The sequence below is a fragment of the Phoenix dactylifera genome, chromosome 11 (assembly GCF_009389715.1).
Source record: "Phoenix dactylifera cultivar Barhee BC4 chromosome 11, palm_55x_up_171113_PBpolish2nd_filt_p, whole genome shotgun sequence".
In the NCBI taxonomy this organism is placed as follows: domain Eukaryota; kingdom Viridiplantae; phylum Streptophyta; class Magnoliopsida; order Arecales; family Arecaceae; genus Phoenix; species Phoenix dactylifera.
The window spans coordinates 5,384,978-5,404,916 of NC_052402.1; the positions used below are offsets into that span (position 1 = coordinate 5,384,978).

General features: G+C 35.6%; 1 protein-coding gene across 8 annotated transcripts in view; it reads right to left on the reverse strand.

The window, feature by feature from the left end:
• Positions 1–210: 210 nt before the first annotated feature.
• Positions 211–19,939, reverse strand: part of LOC103705183 (AT-hook motif nuclear-localized protein 1-like) — a 22,954-nt gene continuing 3,225 nt past the window's right edge. For 4 of the 8 annotated variants that reach the window (XM_026803906.2, XM_026803907.2, XM_039131368.1 and 1 more), the window contains 12 exons: positions 19,879–19,939; positions 19,659–19,770; positions 19,455–19,579; positions 19,319–19,377; positions 18,679–18,730; positions 13,765–13,897; positions 12,892–13,324; positions 12,009–12,061; positions 3,028–3,159; positions 2,366–2,524; positions 1,431–1,628; positions 213–547 (listed from right to left, as the gene is read on the reverse strand). The exon at positions 19,879–19,939 is cut by the window's right edge. In XM_026803906.2, the coding sequence (XP_026659707.2) occupies positions 1,464–1,628; positions 2,366–2,524; positions 3,028–3,159; positions 12,009–12,061; positions 12,892–13,285 (903 nt within the window). In that variant the 5' untranslated portion in view covers positions 13,286–13,324; positions 13,765–13,897; positions 18,679–18,730; ... (2 more) ...; positions 19,659–19,770; positions 19,879–19,939 and the 3' untranslated portion in view covers positions 213–547; positions 1,431–1,463. Of the gene's footprint in view, positions 548–1,430; positions 1,629–2,365; positions 2,525–3,027; positions 3,160–12,008; positions 12,062–12,891; positions 13,325–13,764; positions 13,898–18,678; positions 18,731–19,318; positions 19,378–19,454; positions 19,580–19,658; positions 19,771–19,878 lie in introns of all 8 variants that reach the window. The other 4 variants (XM_039131372.1, XM_039131370.1, XM_026803912.2 and 1 more) reach the window with 4 other exon arrangements.

A 19,939-nucleotide genomic window follows, 5' to 3' on the forward strand; every position in this document is an offset into this window, starting at 1 on the left:
GGATAATGTAGCAGGGAATGGCCGAAACTGTTATATTAGCTATTATAATTGTTATAATGCCATTATTTAAAACCATGATTTTAACCATAGTATTGATTCGAAATATCTTCCTCATTACTTCAAAAATTGCTCATCGAACTTAGAAAAAACAAGGTTCATAAGAATTTAACCTCTAACTAATCATGACAAAAAAGGAAAAATAGAAGGGCATGGAAAGGAAAAACTCATGGTGATATTTAACATGTAAACATTTGCACACAAGTTGGATTTTTACAACCAACATCCTGCTAGAAAATCAAAAAGGAGTTACATGAATGCCAGAATCTCTCAAACTCACATGACGCCAAGATTAGGGATCCCACTGCAACAACGGCTGAACTTACATTTTGAGGAGGAAAAACATGAGCAACACAAATGTTAATACAATGACAAAGATTGCAAGGGTATCAGCATTAGATTACTTCAACAGCTTGTTAAGTCTTCCAGTTAAGTGGGCTCACAGGCTTGCCAGAATACTCATTATTTCAACTCTGATTTCTTATCCCAGCTGCAAAGAACAAAGTATTGTTTCAAGTCATTATTAGAGAACCATCAGTGCAATAGTTCAAATTCAAAAGGCATCACTTATAATAAAGTTTCGTTTAAAAGACTTATAGTTCGAAACATTTTGTACAGCACCACTGAACACAGAGTTTGCAGCAGATAAACCATCAATTAGTATCCTAGGCAAACCTTTTGACAAAATTAAAAAAAAAAAAAAAAATTGCCTGATTCATCCTGAGTTGCAAGAGAAGTAAAGAGAGATTTGAGGTGCTAATTTAGTTATTCGAGTGAAGACATCGTCATCATCAGACGACTGATATATGACTTGCAGGTGGATCATTCTTCGTGTGAGCAGTAACTTGATGCTGTGAAAAATGAGTTCTGAAACACTCTCCCTCCCTCCCTCCCTCCATCCCCCCCTCCCCCCCCCCCCCCCCCCCCCCCCCCCCCAACTCCTTTTACCCATTCTGTAACATGATGAGTTACCGATCTCTTGCATATACCAAACTTCATTGTGCATAAATAAAGATCAGACACTTGACAGGTCTATATAGGATAATCTACATAGAGGTCTGGACAAATTGGGGAGCATGGTTAGAGATCTCTGCATACCAATGCCAATATGCAAGTCCAACCAACATTAGTTTCTAATATACTTTTTTTGTTTTATATATCAGATCAACCAACATTACAAATGCTGATTTTATGTGAATCTGGTTGAAATTCAATCAAATGCCTGACATAAAGTGATATTGATAGTTTAAAAGGCACCTATTCTTGGAGAATGGTAACAGAAAAGTGATGCAAGAAAGACAGCCAGAAAATTAAACATGGTAACAGGAAAAGCCGGATTGAATGAACAAATATAATAAAAGTTAAAACTATACCAGCAATCACCATTGCATTTATAACCAGCCCAGCTAATTACTGTTCCAAGTGCCAGTGTTTCCAAAGACTAGACTCTTAGGGCTTCCAGAAAACTCACTTGATGTGCCTTGTGATGGTGGATTGCAAGCTCCCATGGCTTCACCTGGTGCAGCATCTGATACTTCTCTGTTCTCAGCAATAAAACTGCCCAAGACCACCTGCAATGAGAAATTGATGGTTGTATAACACTGAGAATAGAACCTGCTAGAGGAAGAGTAAGCAGGTAATACATAAAATTTCAGATTGTAAAAGGGTATCAACACATCGAAACACCAAAACTGAAAGAAAGAATTGATTTTCATTTAGTATCATTATAGCATATGTGATGATGTATCAGTTTGAAATTATATCCTTTCATACAGCCCCAGAGAAACACATTATTCAAAACATAAGCATTAACTTCATGGACCAGATGAGAAAAAGCTTATGTTCCAGCAATAATTTGAGTAATGTAGGGAGGAATTCAAGAAATTCTTTTAGATGACATAATTTAAAATTTAACCAGGATTTTCTGAATTAACAATTCAGAAAAGGGAAACAGACTAACTTGCTAATAACTTTCTCATCCAAGAGGGCTGTATGAAACATGCATATCTCAGAAAAAGTAATCATCACCAGTTTTAAGTGGATAACATGTAAAAGACGTGCAAGTTAACTTGTAAGGAACATTCCCATTCTGTAAATCTTTAAAAAGGCGACATAGCATGATGAACACTTTCATATCTGAAACGTACATGGGTAGCAAAAAAGGGCAGTAGACATCTATTTATATTAACATGCAACTGTCCATTAATAATATATACGGAAACTTGCAGGATTATGTGAAGAAAATAGTTCCAACCCAATCAGCAATGGTTTTAAGGAATTTTACACCGCAATATGAATTGAGAATGACCTGCACAGTAGATGCTGCTGTCATGAGTCCTGGCACACCACCTAGAATGCGACCATCAAGGAAAGCAAGTGACACACTTAGCCTTCCTGCACGGCTGCACTGGTCCCCACTCTCTGATGGCAGCGACAAGCCAGAAAGTGACAGAATTTCAAAATGACCCTGTGTGTTAATCACAAGAGCATTAATACAAGTAAAAAAAAAACTTGTTATAAAATACAGATGGAAAATTTTTTTGTCAAAGCTGAGGTTCCATGAAAGCACTTATTTTTGGACTATATGCAAGAACATAAAAAACTAGGAATTTTCAAATGTCAAAAACTAAGATTATGCACGTCTAAATTCATCTGTGTATCAAAGGCAAAACTACAACTTTATTCACCAGTAGTAAAAAGTTGCTGAACACTAGAATGATGAATGTTTACTAGACTTATCGTCCAGCTATATGCAAAACATCAATTTTTCAGCATCTCTAAATATATGAAACATAACCAAATCACAACCGTCAAACCTTGTATCAACTATATGGGGTGAATAGATCAAACAAACAAAGATAAGTAGAAGAGGGACAGCAGATGACCTGAATACTAAACAAAGAGTGTTTCTAAGATTGCACACAAGAAATTCATTTTCAACATATCAGCTGCAATTCCAAAACTACGAACCTCATAAATCATAGTCTCAGAAGAGGTCGTTGCCTGTTGGAAGGTCACTTTGGAAATAACCCCGCATGCAGATAGTATACAAACAGCACGTGGTCCTTGTTGTAAAAAGGTCATAATTTTGGATACAACATCCTGAAACCAAAAAAAAAAAAAACACATATTAGTTAGCTGTTAATGTTTGCAGATCTCTTTTAAAAAAAGGGAAAAAAGGTGGAGGAAGAAGATGACTAAGAAGAAGAAGAAGAGGAAGAGGTTAGCAGATCTTTTTGTAGACTTCAAATTCAGCATTAAGATCAACCTGCAAAAAAAAGCCTTATCCCATCTAAATGGTGTTGAGTGTTGACACATGGATCAGATAATTCAAAACAGTATCCACAACTTCAAGATCAGAATCCAATTGGAGGATCTGATCTCCCGAATAGAGTAACCTCTCTACACAACATGATGCCATCAACATGGGTAGATGGATCATTTAGAGGTGGATCTTGTCAGCATATCTAAAGTGAGAGGGGAAGAGTTTTCCAATCAACATATGCAGACAAACAAGCAAAGGAGACATGCGCGCACGCGCACGCGCGCGCGCACACACACACACACAGAGAGAGAGAGAGAGAGAGAGAGAGAGAGAGAGAGAGAGAGAGAGAGAGGAGTACAGAAATTGCCCAAAAGACTTCTCAACTATGGTCGACAAATGTGTAAGATGAATTTGCACTGCAATCTAGGAGTAATTTATTGCAGCACCACATAAAAAGACTGAATAAGTAAGTCTCCCAATTATAAGTGATCATTTAAGAATTTGAATTTTCTTTGCAGACCACCGGATCAACCTAAATAAAGGATTGTCATAATGGCTTCATGGCTCCTTTATTACAATATAAAAACATATAACAGCCAATGGATCACAGTTGTTATAAATATTTCATGATCATTATAAAGTTGTTATATAAAGGTAATAGCATAATTTATTTTATATGTACCATTATTTAAAAAATTAAATTGCAATAATACATGTCAATTATTCAATATCAAATCCCATAACTACATTCTAGATCCACTTATTCTTTTCTTTTGCATATCAATTTAGAATATGTACACATATGCATCTCACAATTTCTTTTTCTTTCCAAAACTTAATAAAGGAATTCTACCGGCAATAATGAACAAAATCAATCTTAGTATGAACATGATCATCATCTAAAGTAAGGTTCACCGAGCTAATATAAGAGGGCATACCGGTTGGTGACCGGTTCAACATGGTACCGACCCATACCATGACATTCCAAGGCATTTCGAACTTCTTTTTTTTTATTTTCAAATTTTGAATTGAAGTCAGCAGACGGTTTGCGAGTTCACCAAAGGAAAGTCAGTATATAGTTTGTCGGATTCAATTCAAAATAAAATCAAAGAAGTTTCAAAACATAGGACCATGATTGCAATCCTCTGCTTCGTTCCCTTCTCCCCTGTTCCATAGAGGACGAGACCGTGGTCGGTCCTCTTTCTCTCTCTTTCTCCTTGTCTCTCTCTTTCTCTCTCCCTCTTAGTGATAGAATAGGGTGACCGGCCTGGCAAACCAAATGGACGCTTGAACCATACTAGTAACCGAATGGGACACTTGAACCATTACGAATGACAAGTTCTTCATTACCTAGATTAAAATAACTGCTTAGAATAGCGACATATTATATTTGTCGGGAAATGCAAAATGATATGGACATTAGTTGGGTGGATACATCCTTACCTTCAACTTATCATTGTTTCTATTTATTTAAAATTCTTTATTTGGAAATCTTCAACTTGTCACTATTTCTATTTATTTATGCCATGCTTGATTCACTGAAAAAAGGAATCAGAATGGGAAATTATAATGGAACAGAAATGGAAGACAGGGAGATAGAATCACCATTCCATTTCCATTATGTGGGAATGAAATGAAAGGAATGCAAGGGAATGGAATTTCCATTACATTCTATTATTTACTTTAGCCAGTTATGTTTCAGAATAAAAGCAAAAAAATTAACACTTTCTTGAGCATACTCTAGAGTCTTGACCAAGGAATACAGGCAAAAAAATAATGGGCATTATAATAATTTTGGAGGCCTCTTGTTATATTATATATGCATAGCACTTTTAATAATAATTGTTTTGTTGCTTTAGTGGCTGTTACTTTAATTTTCATTGCCCATCCAAACAAATATTTTTCTTAAATGCAAATGTAAATATTCATTCTTAGTTTATAACATAAATGCTGCTAATTTAACATACCACATATATAATTTCCAATTTATAGAATACATGCTGTTAATCGTTCATACTAAAAGTATCCATCATTCCCATTCTTCCGGAAATGGCCATTTATCCCCTTTAAGAGTGGAATCATAACTCCCCTATTTACAGGAATGGCAATTCCAAAAGAAATATTACTCCTTTACTTGTTGCGCAAACTAGATTGGATCCAAATCCAGATTACCATTCCATTTCCAGCCCTCATCCACAAACCAAACGTGGCATTAGTTTTAGTTGTATTCAGTCTTATAGGAGTTAGGCATTACGTGTACAAATCAGATTATTGCTTTTCTATAATTCGGTGATCTACTTCAAGGATGTTAACTTACCACTAGAACCGAAAAGTTTAGGTTTTTAGGCAAGAGCTCAACAATGTATATCATGGCTTAACACCCTCCCTCGTGGGTGACCTGGACCATGCATGTGAGGGCATGAATGAGTCAAAAATGCCTCGAGACAAGTAATAACCAAGAATGACTCAAGATAAGAAAAGACTCAAGAAAATAAATGGGTAAAATTAGCTTTACACAAAGAGGAACTAACATGAAGGGTTCTGTAAATTGGCAATGATGGCACAACTAGGATAAATAGTAGAATAGAGCCATTGTATATAAGAGACTAACTCAAAACCTCCAATGGACGAAGAAGAGAGGCACTAAATGTATGAGATAAACCCAAGCCTTCCAATAAAGGAACAATGAGATCAAGTCGACAAACGTGTCCAGCGATGAGATTCTGGTATAGCAAAAATGTCCTATAATCACTCTATTTGCATATTTAGGCAATCAAGTTGAAAAATAAAATAAGGTCCTAATTCCACAAATTATATCTCTGATGACCTGAAAGTAAAAATACCTCAATATCCATAGGAGTATTCAACAATGATAAGAATTTAGAGGTCCACAAGATGATTATCTTAGAATCTTAAAAAGCAAACATAGTGGTACATGATGATGAATTAGAGAGATTAAATAATCTAAGCAAGGTCCAAATGGTCCGTACTAGGTATACTATGCGGAATTAGTAAGGAATTAGTCTTTGGCATGCCCTTTATACCAACAGTGGGTACCATATAAGCATGCCCTATCTATTGACACTTGGTGTGCTCATATCAATTGGTTGTTGATACAGGTACATGCATCAATACTTAAAACCTTGAACCTAATTTTCAATTTTAGAGGCACACTTCGGTAATTCAAGCGACAAACATCTTTCCTATAATGAAGATTTCATTCTAGCGGTATGTTCTTTGGTGTTATATTCAACAAGCTAGTTTGCTACAACCAGAGCTTGATTAAGTAGTAAATCAATAGTCATGATTGACTATCACTATGATTTGGTAACCTAATATTGCACTATTAGCCTCCAAGTCTTTTAAATCCAATGGTGGAGAATAACCATAACTCTAAAAATAAACATCTAGCCTTTTTCCAACGATCTGGTTCTGGCTTTATGGATCCTCCTTCGCCATATATTCCTATTGTGGACCACAACTAATATTATGCCATATTTATATCCTTACAAACTCAGTTAGCTAAGGGCGTCCTGATGCAGGATATCATCTGATTCCACATCCTACCATCCAGCGTAATCAAGGAGAAAATCATGGTCAGTGGTTTGTTAGATGGTCAATATTAAATGTCAAGTAGAGTCAAAGATTAGTTCTCAATAAAGGGTCATTAGTTTGTTTTGGTCGATCTTTTTATTCTTTTCTTTTTTGTTTTCTAGCCTGGAAAATTAAAATAAGAAAGTGTTGTTACTGTTCACATGGTATTGTAACACGAACAGTGATTGCTATGGTGCCGGGATCAATTAGGAGTCCTCTTTGGGATCAAATTAGGGAACAATGTTTGTTATATGAACAGTGATCTTTACCATATTGCATTTAATATACACATTGTGCCGGTAGGTAACATGAATAATATAGAAGACCACAACTCTATTACCATGTGTGCTAGATCTATCAATGATATTAGCTTGTCTTGAATCCATATATGTTGCATCAAGATCAATCTAATACTTCTAGCTTGTATCCTGCTTCTCACTTTTGACATGTACAAATAATCTTGTCTACCATTTGCTTCTACTCTAGGTGCATTGAGGCTCTTCCCCTTTGATTTCTTTAACCATTTTACATTGAACAAGAAACTAGAATTTTAAGGTAAGCATACATGAAACTATATTTGCCTCCTATATTACTCTTAGTATATAACCTTCCCAAGATAGTTGCCAAGTGCAAATAATATTTAAATATTATTAATGTGTAAATTGATCCATCTTGAAAAAAATGAATAGTTATATAAGCATGTCAATTGCAAATCTTTCTACATACTCTTTTGTCAATGGGAGTGCATTGGGTTCAACCAAAAAAATATGCCTCACCAAAGTAAAAATTTTGAGCTAACGTCAACCCAAATTGAGCCACGCTCTTGCACTTGAAGAGGGGAGACGAGAGGGAGAGAGCCTAGAAGTGAGGAGTGGTTGTCAAATGGCAACATAAAGGTGAAGGGGCAATGACACACATGCAATAATTATAGTGATGTTGTCCTTGTCATTGATAGGTCAAAGTGGTAAAGGAGATTCGGAGAATGAGAGCAACATGGAGAGAGGGAGAGGGAGGGGAAGGGGAATACAAATGAGACCATGACAATTGTCTTGAGAGTTTTTAAGGGAGATAGTGGTACTACTTCGAATACGTTCCAAGATCTAGGACCCTATGTTTTGAGCTAACCTTTTATTTTTATTTTTGAGGGGTTGCTTTTTATGTTAATTTCTTTTTATCTATATAAATCTTTTAGAAAAAATATGGTGGGCATTTCCTTGGTTGCATGAGAACTACAAAAAATAAGGTAGATCACCGAACATGCCAAATAGCTTTACAGACAAGCCTTGTCTGACAAGGTCTGCCGTACCGGCCCATACTGGCCGGTATGTACCGGTACCGCTTTGAACTGGTATCGGATCAGCGTGGAATCTAGTACCGGAAGCTTATCATTGGAGGACCGGTACGGGACCGGTATGCAGAACCCCAAAACTCGGCTATTCAACGGGACCGGTACCGTACCAGTTCGGGCCGCCACCGGTACGCCGACCGGTACCAGTACGGCGGACTTTGATTACAAGTTTTGTGGGAAGTCCCACTTTTGCCTAAATTTTTCTATAAATTCAGTACACAGAGAATTGACATCAGATTGTAAGCCGGATACAGAATCCGCTCAATCCTTCCAGCATCTTTCTTAATGATAACTTTATAGCTGGACCCCTTATTGGAGGGGAACAGGCATGGATGATGATTGTAATGAACCTTCTAGGAGTAATGTCTAGGTTCCAATTTCCAAGTAAAAGATGTTTTCCAATTTGTATTACATTAAGACTATTCTTTGGTTAGTTCCAATGTCATTCCTTTTTATCTGATAAAAAAATTTTAAATCATTTTTTAGTTTCCTTTTATTTCTTCAGGTGATCAGAGTAATGGGTAATTAAATCTCTTTCAGAAATTTATAAAGGAAAGAATCCTTTATCCAAATTAGTTTCAAAACAAGATCCCACTGCATGACCTCATTGTCTTTAAATGCCATTGCATGATGCAATTCTCATATTTGACTTTTTTTAATGCAGTTCTACCTCCTGAACAGAGCCTCGCACAAAATATCCTCTCTCTTTTCCCTTCTCTTTTCTCACATCTTATCTTATTCGAATCAATCTTCAAGTAAATTAGATCACCAAATTTGTTCGATATTGAAGAAATAAGAATTGCTGGTTTGCCCAACAGTCCAAATAGAAAATCATTTACTATGTCATACTAACATAATATCACTTAATAATAATAAAATGCTACCAGCAGAACAAGAAACAGACCTTTGTTTTTTTGTGAAATTATAATTATATTATATGTTTTCATCGTCATCATCCAAGCCTTTTCCCATCAAAATGGATAACTATATTGCAGAATTATAAGTTGAGAAGGATTTTTAGATGGATTATGTAATTTTTTATAACAAGTGACCAACCTGACATTGACTTCAAGAATCACTATTGAATTCTTAAAACTATTGACAAGAGTGGGTAGCTAACAAATTTTTTAATAGCTCAGCCATCTTGATTTTTATAATTTTGTTTTTGAGATCTATCTTTATAAAAATTGTCCAACTAATTCTGCTTCTACATGACTCCTAGACTTATATTAATGCAACTTTTGCTAGTTGTCGAAGAAGTAAGAACTATGACGAATAAAGAGAGGCTCAGCTTGCTCCACAAGCCTGGTTTCTAACTGTAAGCACTACCATATACATGCTCCTACATACAGAAAAAAGAGAGGCGTAGAATGGTGTTATAGGGTACTAGGATTTGAACATTTGACTTGAGAGAGGATGGTTGGGGGACTAGCAGGAGAGTTGAATTAAGTATTAGAGGCAGTGGAAAGATGCATAGAGGCAGCACGCACGTGATTTAACCTTGTATTGTCGGAAAGTGAGGGCATTAAGGAGAGGGAGAAGCAAGGTGAAGCAAAGAGGGACAGAGCAACTATGGGAGGAGGTTTAGGGGTGGTTGTGATCTTTTGGGATATTACTAAGCTACAAGTCTGGTTGAAGCTCAAGCTCGGATTTAGAGTTATGTCAAATTGCACGTGTGCATATTCAAATACTGATGCATGTCTAATACAGCAAAGAGCATGTTTGATATTTTTTCTAGGTCCCTTAAAATAGGATCTAGATACTTATAAGGTACTTCGAGGTACTTTTGGAGACAACTAGCAATTTACCAGATTGAATCGGTCAGTTTTTAAACTTGAATTCACATTTATCAAGCGTTTTCTTTTTTATCCCTTTTCTCTTGAATACATGTCCTAGCAAATATATACATATATCTAGAGAAAGGTAGAGCCAATATGTGGGTGGTGCCCACATAATAGTCCAAATAAGGTTGGTCCTGACAGGACGACCAAGGGCCCGGTATTGATGATCTGAGCCACTAAATATCATCAATCATTTCTAAACTGCTTAGCGTCAAAAAATCATGTGATTTGGAGATCCATGTCCTATGCATCCAATGGTCAAAAAATATGAATTATATAGGTTATTCATGTTATTTGAACTATCCGTTTTCAACTATTGGATGCATAGGCTAGGGATCTCTGGATCCCATAATTTTTTTGATACCAAGTAATTGAGAGATAGTGGATCACATTAATGGCCCGGGTCGTTAGTGCTTGGCCCTTAATCATCCAGTCGGAGAAGATCTTATTAAGTTGTTGTGTGGACGACCTCATATTAGCTCTCTCTCTATATATATAGAGAGAGAGAGAGAAGAAAAGGATGTTAGAGGAATGAAGGTGCATCAGTGGCATCTGGACTTGGCGGACATTCATAATGCAGCCTATGGCAATGATGCTTCACAACGAACAAGACAATATTAGCCAGCAAATACATGTTTGATCTTTTCTTCTCCACCTCTCAACTCTTCCTCCACAACTATTTCTTTGTTCTCTTCCCTTCACCCTTCTCCTATGCCTATATCTCTCCCTTCGTTAATGTAAGCAGAGACTTCCTGTCAAATTAGCTTGGTGGCACCTCTTTTATGAGATGTTATTGAATGGAGTATGAACTATGTTATTGTGATAACATGTGATTCCTTAAGGAAGCTTTTTTACATGTGATAAGAACAGAAGTATGTTATTTGTTTCCCACATTTGTGTCCATGCTTCACGGAGATGGAGTCATATACCTGGCTCCAAAACATTCCTTTGCTTGCGGCCCAACCTATCCTTAAAGGCCTAGTATCAAACTCTGACCGATGGAACAACAAAACATGTAAACTAGATAGGGTCTACTAAAAATGCTAATTATAATGCTTAGTCGGTATATTTGATGAGAGAAAAAAAAGAAATCCAGTTTCTATAATTAGAAATTTCAAGAAATCAAACCAAACTAAAACTTCAATATGAAAGATTACTATTAGTATAGGTAACAATCACCAATAGTACCAAATACACAATGGAATTGCAATACTACATTGCTATTTAGCAATAGGATAAATTATTTTAGGACACAAGGCACAAAAGTGAGCATCCAAGGAGGATGTTACCCACAAGAGGCACAGAAATTACCAAGAACAAACATGAGCATAAGAAGTTTTGTGTCTTAAACATTTATAAGTATTTCTTTTATTAAGTGGAAATTATTATGAATTTGATGATCATTAAAACTGGTTACTTATTTCAGGTTTGCAAATCTTCTGAAAGATCTGACTATATAAAGTTATTTAACTCATTAGGTAAAGTGCATAGATAATGATTATGGCTAAGAATAGACAGCTATAGCATATCTTGGATTTCAAAGCGATCATATGTTTAGCACCACTTTGCACAATCACTAACCACATACATTATATAAAGGCCTTCACTGATAACTAGCTGCATGTAGACAATTTTGTTAAATAACTTTGTCATCAGTCACTAATAAATGACATACAAGTCAGCAACAAGCAGCCAACGCAAACCATTCATTTCATAACAAACTGTTGGGGACGCATAAACTCTAAAGAATGAGAGTGTTGAACAATCATCAGATATATTGATCCCAAACCTGTATGGAATATCTTCTTTACAAAACGAATTTTCTTATAATGTGAAAAAAACTTCCATGATAAAATGCAATTTAAACGAACAAGAGAGACTCTTTACGCAGAAGAAGAATTACCTCGCCAGTATCAACAGTAACAACTTGCGCGACAAATCCAGTCTCAGATGATCCTACAGGTGATTAGCTTTCTGAGAATAAATTACATTAAAAAAAAGAGCATTTTTTATGCATCTTCAGCACAAAATATACATAACGCAGTACCCATTTACAGTTAAAGTTCACAGAATAAAGAATACTGGGTGGGCATAACGAAACACAAATAACAAGAGCACACTTTCAAAATCTACAAAAGATTCCTTAAGTTGAAATGAAACACGAAAAAGGCATCTAGAATGATGGAAACAAGACTACAAGCTTTCACAGAATCAGATGCATGTGTTACAATCCAAAATAAAATTGGCAATTTGTTGATAGAAAATATTGCATGCAGAGCTTCAGCAAAGGTCCAATCATCCCATTTACCAGGCAGAAGAAAATTATTTTTACAAATAACAACTTACCGAACCATGCATCATTAAAAGAATAAATTTTCAAATCACAAGTGCCAATTCATACTTTTAGGATTGAAAGAATCAGATTTGAATTTCCCAGACCTCCAGTAAACAAAAACGAGAACAAGGAAATAAAGGTAATTGCCCCACATCTCCATTCCTAGCTTGTCAGATCAGGTCTACCAAGCAAGTCAAATCACCAGAAAATAAAACAGCCTTTCTTTACCCTATTGACAGAGTGAACTTCCTATCTTCAGCACCCAGCAGGGCCCAATCTTTCAGTCAGTCTGAAATAAGCATGACTTACGTAACCAGATCATAACAACCCAAACAAAGATGTCATTTTAGTAGCTATATACAGGAGATCAATTCAAATATTTACGGAAACATATAAAAGATTCATAGCATTGCAAAACCTGGTAGCAACAAAAAGAGATAATTGATATTACCTGGTGCTTCCATCCGCCGCTTTCTTCTTGAACCTGGCAGCCGATGCTTTGCTTTATTCATAGCCTCCACTGTGAGTGTTGCAGCTGCTGAAGAAGAGGGAGAGAACCCTCCTACAGCATTGGATGGGCCAGGAGCTGTCATGGATTCGGGGATTGTTTCAAGTGCCACGATCGCATCTGTACCATGCTTCCTTAGCCATCCATGTTCCCTAATCACTGGCACTCCCATGCATTGCATGCTTCTGGTAACAGTAGATTTACTGACAGTAACTCCCTCTAAAGAGGATATCGATTGCACATCATTTTTAAGAGGATGTGCTTGGGCTGGATTTCTCTGCACAAGATCATTGAAGGATTTCCTACCCCATGTTTCTCTCTCAAATCTCGCTTCCATGTTCTCCAAGATTAAAAGTTTCGAGTTACAGACTATCACCTGAAATTTTCCAAGGAAAACTACTTTCTGATCCTTTTCAGAAGAATAAAAATTTAAAAAAAACTGAGATTTTTTTTTTTTGCCTTCCGCGAAGCAAATATGAATCTGCATCTTTTCTACAGAATTGAGCAAGAAATTGCCAAAAATAAGCAAGTTTCCCATCAAAAATCTGCAATTTTTCCATCAAAAATCTGCTGAAGCAAGATCCAGAGACCTATCAAGCAGGAGGAATGTGAAACACTTGAAACTCTCGGCCCAAAGTTCCAAACTCAATCCCAAATGGTAATAAAAGAAGGACAAGAGCTTCATGTAAGAATGATAAGAAATGAGCCAGAATAAGAAAAAGTAATGTAGCACCCTATTCTTTTTGGGGAAAAAAATAATACTAATAAAACCCTCCTAACAGTTGAGGCAATAAAGGGAAATACAATGAAAAATACCTCTCCGATAAGAATGCAGCAGAAGAAATTCAAAGATTATGAACTTCAGCCACTGGATCTTCCAAAATTCTTCCCTTGCTTCCCAATTTCACCTTAAAATCCACAAACTCGTGCAATATTTGGGAGGGGAGACCTGCAAAACATGGAATTCCTGAGAAAAGGAAGCACCCCTTTGAGAAGAAACCCTGCCGCTCATCAGAAAGCCCAAAAATCTTCAGACTTAAAGACGAGCAAATAAGGAGAATAGGGAGAATGTTTTAGTTTCCTGGAAACCTCTAGGAGAGGGCTTCATTAAATATATTTATAAAGGAAAAGAAGGTAAATACGGCCAAAACTGCTTTCCTGTAAGATAAAAAAATGGAAAATATTAAATGAATGCATCCTCCTTAATATCAACAAGTGTATCCACAAATACACTCCCCTTGGTCTGAAAGTCTACTATCACTTTCCTGTAAAGCTATATAAAGTTAACATGAAACAATAAATGCATTATTTTTCCTCAGACATAAATATATACATTGATACACTCCCCTTAGTCCAAAACCTGAATGTAACTTCAGAATACATTTTAGCATCCCTCACACCTCCTTAAAATTTTCCTTAACAAAATTCATTTTGCCTTTCTAAATTATATCTCCTTCTGTTGAAATTTTCTCTCGGAAACATTTATATTTGTTAGTTTATAAATTGGCCCAAATAACCCAAATTTGATTATGGAATGATTTTTCATGTCCAACATGAGATTTTGAAATTTTTTTGTATAAAATGAAAATTAACTTTTGGGGTAAAATGAATGAACTTGATTGTAATGTACTGAAAATAAATGTCTAAAATGAATCCTTTCCCCTCCTTTTTCTTGAAAATCTCATTATACAACTTAAACGCAACAAGTTGCTAAAAAATATATTTTAAACCCAGATGTGGCAATCCTCTGGTAACTAATAACTGCTCCTTGGGTGGAAAATGATGGCACAACTTCATCAACTATGAAAAATACTAGCACAGCCACATATATCCTCTTCTAAAAAGTTTACTAACTCTTCCCTTGAAAAACCTGAAGCTATTTTGAAGTTACATGGGATTTTAACATACAATTTCCATAAAAATTATAGATAGTTGAAATATTCAAAATCTTAAGTAACAGAATATGAAGATCTGTGATATGTGAAAACCATCTTTGGAAGGTTCTCAATTAAATTATATGAGGAAAAACATATAAATAAGTTTAAATCAGCTCTACAGAATAACAGCGAATAAAGGTATGGACCACATGGTGCACAATCTCATGCCCTCCAGAATTTCTGCTTGCCTCTATTTTTTTTTACTTTTTTTGCTAAGTGAAGAATATTGAGAGAAAGAGAGAGGAGGAGATTTAGACGAGTTTCATTCTACTTGATCTAGAGTCACACTTCAGAATTTAACTCAATTTGTTGGTAAAGATCTTGGTTATCGTTGTTGTATTACTTGAGAAAAACTCCTAATAGATGAATTAGGGTAGCTAATAGACTGTGCAGACTGTATTGTCATGCTCAATTTTTCCCTATTCTATGAGAAATAAAAAGCTTTCTCTTTTCATGCTCGTACAGTTCATAAGGCTGCAACCTATGGATAGTCCTCCATAAAAAATGGCTCTTCAATAAATTTAAGAAAGAAAATGATAACTATCACATTCAGAGTTGTGTCAATTAAAAAAACTCTTTAGATTTTTATCACAATACCATGCCATGATAAGTCTATATTTCTTATTTATGCAATACATAGGATTTGAACCTTGAACCTCATCCAAGGGCAACCTCTTAGGGGAGAGGTGGCAACCAATTGAGCTAACAATTGTTGGTGATGAGGCTATAGTTATTACTAAAGAAATATATGTTGTTTTTCTATCATTAGTCTTTAAATGGTTTCTTAATGTTTTTGCTATATTTAGATGGCATCAGCTTCTTTATTTAGTCTTCCCTGAAATTCTTCTAAATTAAGCATTTCAGATTACTGTGCTAACTGCTAGCAGATTACTAGTTTCTGTAAGCAATTCAGATTATTTAAGGTGACCAGAATTGGCAGATGATCAATAATAAAGACTTTTTTTTGCCACCTAAAAGAAATTTTAAGAACCTAATAAAAAGAGGATGCTACAAAGGATAAAAAAAGTTGCGCTCCCCCAAAACACCAAGTACAGTGATATTTTTGATCCAACACATGTAGATAGTATTAAAACAACACCATACTAGAAAGATCAATGAGGTGGAGTTGCGTAAAAGTCAGGTGTTTCTGTCTATTTGTATGAAATACAAGGTTGGGTGAACACCACTTGACTAGTAGCTACAATTGCAATAAAAAGAAAGGAAAAAAAGGGGAAACAATGGTTAGAAAATGACCAGGACTACAAGGGTGTCAACCAAGGTTCACCATCTGAGTACAATTTCTGTACTAGTAAATATTGTTACAGTGTCGGTATGCCTAGTATGGGGTTGGTGTGGTGTACAGACACTAGGTCTGCCCCCTGTACAGCGAATCAGTATGGTATGGATGCTGGCATGCACCAATACCGACCACTATAGCATACCATGTGTCAACTCATGTTAAACAAGTCTTGACATACATGATAAAGCTTAGTACACAGAATTCTAGTGCACTACAAATAGAATACTGCTCAGTAAATACCATTCTAGTGCCTCGATGGCACCTAATGTTTGCTTGGTATCAGATGCATGCCGGTGCTTGGCATGCAATGGTGCTAACGCATGCCGAGAAGTGAAATGTTCAGGCGTATACCATGCTAGTGACAAGCTGGCATGCTATCAGCACATGATACATTGATATACGGCTGTTATTGCATATGTCATGCTCCAGTCTAGTTAACTACCAGAGGATTTGCTGAGTGCACCTCATGATCTAGGGTTCTTGCTCTTGTCATCCCACTAAGGCAAGCTTTAAGGGGCAGGCGTAGTATCTTAATGATTTGTTGGTTTTTGCTCTCCTCTTCCATCTATCATACAACAGCTCACTACTGGCTTTCAAGCCCCCATCTCCTACGACCACATGAAAACAGGGGCAGGGCCCTGTTTCAAAACGAAATAAGGGCCTCGCCCTCATTTTTTTCAATTTTTTGAGCTTAAAAATTCAAAAAAAATAAGGGCGGAGCCCAAACATCATAACTTGCATTCAATTGCTTAGGAAAAATTCAGAAAACATTTAACCTTGAAATGTGAAATAAGCAGAAATAGTAGAAAGTATAGGAAAATATAGAGAAAACATGTTTTGCATGACACATGGCTACTAATGTTGTTTACATTACAACTGCGTTGCATTACTTTTCAACTAAGATAGTTACATTTCTTATGGAAAGACAAATAACAAACTTAGTTACAAAATTTACAAATAAATAAAAAAGTATTAGGTATTTGTCATGGTAATTTAAGATACTAAGTTAACTACCAAGTTAGTTACAAATAAATAAATAAAATTAAGATAATTACTAAGTTACAAATATGTTCAAATATTTAATTTTTATGTTATTCAATTAAAAGATTTCAGAAATTTATCTTGATTCAATATCATGATTTTGAAGAAAATGTAATTTTCATCACTAAAACAACAAAATTAGACTCTATAAATATGATGAGAATAGTTATCAAACCCGGAGCAAAGACCAAACTAGGGTCATTTGGTCACCGGTCTAACCATCAAGTCAATCATTTGGATTGGGTTTACATTAAAAATATATTTTTAAAAATAAAAATAAATAAAAATAGAAATAATATAAAAATTGAATCATTTTTATTTTTATTTTATATACTACCTTACAAATCCCATAAATCATCATTCCATGCTAGTCTTTAACTGTACCATAAATAGAATAAAATCATGAACTATTTCATTTTTAAAAATTATGAAAAATTATGTGTAATGTAGGAGAATATATGGAACTTATTGATATTTCTAACATTATGAATGATATTTTCAAAAATAAAAGGGTATTTCAATGCACGATGCTCCTACCACTACAGGATTTGGAGAGGGCCAAATGAACATAGGCTTACCCCCGACATCTGGAAAGGCTACTTCTATGTTTCAAATCCATGACAACCAAGTTGGAATAGAGCAACCTTACTATTGCGCTGAGGCCCATCCCCTAAAGTTTTTTAAACATTCAAAAAATAAAATGAGTATATATATAGTTTATTTTCTACTTAAGGAAAAAATAATTTATTTTTTAGAAATAATTGATTATAAAGCAACTTAAATAGAACAACAATAAGCATTGGCATAGTTAGTTAAGATGCTTCATCACCTAAACAGGAGGTTTGTGGTTGATCCTTGTTTCAACATTTCAGCATCATTATTTTAGACCTTTATAACAATCCGGTTCACCCGATTCTTGCCACTCAAATGCATATTCATTCTCACTAGAAAACTGGACCAGCCAAGCGTCTAGTTCACCAGTTTCTAGTCTGATCAACCAAACCTTTCAGGCTTAATAACTATCATGATGAGCATCAACATAGATGCAGGAATAATTAATGCAAGCATGTTCAAGTATGCAAAACAAGAAATAAGTTTTTTGGAACATCAAACTCTTTTAGAACAACCAATAATTTTATGACAAAATGTCTGCTTTAAGAAAAGATGAAATAAAGACAATAAAATAAATATTTCTTTTGCACTTGCTATTTTAGCCTCCTATTTCTTCTACTTTCTTCTTTATTTTTTTTCCAACCTTCGTCAAAATAGTAAGCATGGGAATTGCAGAAGATTCCTTTTAGCTCATACTAACATGAATTAACTAACATTGTCCAAATGAGCATGAACTAGTCCTACCATCCAAAATCCTTGTGAATTAAACCAATTTCAAGAAAGCAATCTTGTTTCTTGATGAAATGAAACAATAAAATAAATATTTCTTTTGTACTTTACCTTCTTTCCTCCTGTTTTCTTCTACCGTCTTCTCTTTATTCTTTTTTCCAACCTTTGTCAAAATAGAAGCATAACAATTACAAAAGAATCCTTTTAGCTCAGACTAATGTGAATTAATGAACATTGTCCAAATGGGCATGAACTAGTCCTACTATCCATTATCATTGTCAAACAAAACAATTTCAAGATGGCATACCTGGTGCTCCTATAAGAGAACCACATATCACTTTACAAATCAATAAAATTGAGAAAACAAAACGCAGTTATAGAATGCCAAAAAAAAATACCTCCATTTAGAGATTGTACAAGATTTACCCCTTCTTCCCCATCTGCCTCCCTCTCTTGGATCCCTAGTGTTCTAATTTAAAACATCCCCTCCCCTCTCTTCTTAATTTTCTCTCTTTACCTTTCCTTTTCTCACTTCTATCTCTTTCCTCTACCTCTCTATGGGGTTTCTTTCATTTACCTAATGAAAAATCTAGGAGGTTTCCCCTGAGATTTACCCAGATCACCAAAATACAAAGATATTTTCCTAGAACATGGCCCCAACCACATTAAAAAATCTGAAACAACTGGAGCAACATACAAAAGTCTCCACTTAGCTATCTCGATAGCAATAATATGGAAGAATTGAGATTACCCAGAGCTTCCACATGCTGATTCCTGCTGGAACCTGCGGCCAACCCCTTGCTTTTGCAGCTGCTACAAATAGCAACATGTAAAAAACCTACCAGTTAACCTTATGAATAGCAATAATAATGAAGAACTAAGATTACCTAGAGCTCCCGTTGCTGCTTCTTGCTGTAACCCTGCTGTTGATCCTAGATTTATTCATGGCCTCAGCTGTGGCCATTGAACAGAGGAGAGGACCCTCCAGCAGCACTCGATGGGCCCACCGAAACTGCAGATACAGTGATCAGAATAAGAGTCTAGGCATAATGAATACAGAAATCTACAAGCTTACTAAGACCAAATATAACTGTTTTGCATGAATCACTGCCCAGCAGTCATAAGGCAAAGTAGCAGCTGTTGCAAGGCAGGCAACTTCTCAAGCAGATCCATGCAACCTAAAGTTCTTGTTCTACTATGTCCCTGAAAAAAAAATATGCATGGAAAAGGAATACGGAGAAGACGAAATCATAATCAAATTCTTGTACAACTTATAAATTGGAATAAAAAAATGAAGATCAGTGTAAGCACCATGGCAGTCCCCTGAGGAGACTTCATCAGACACTCTGCTTCAATATCATATTTTAAAACC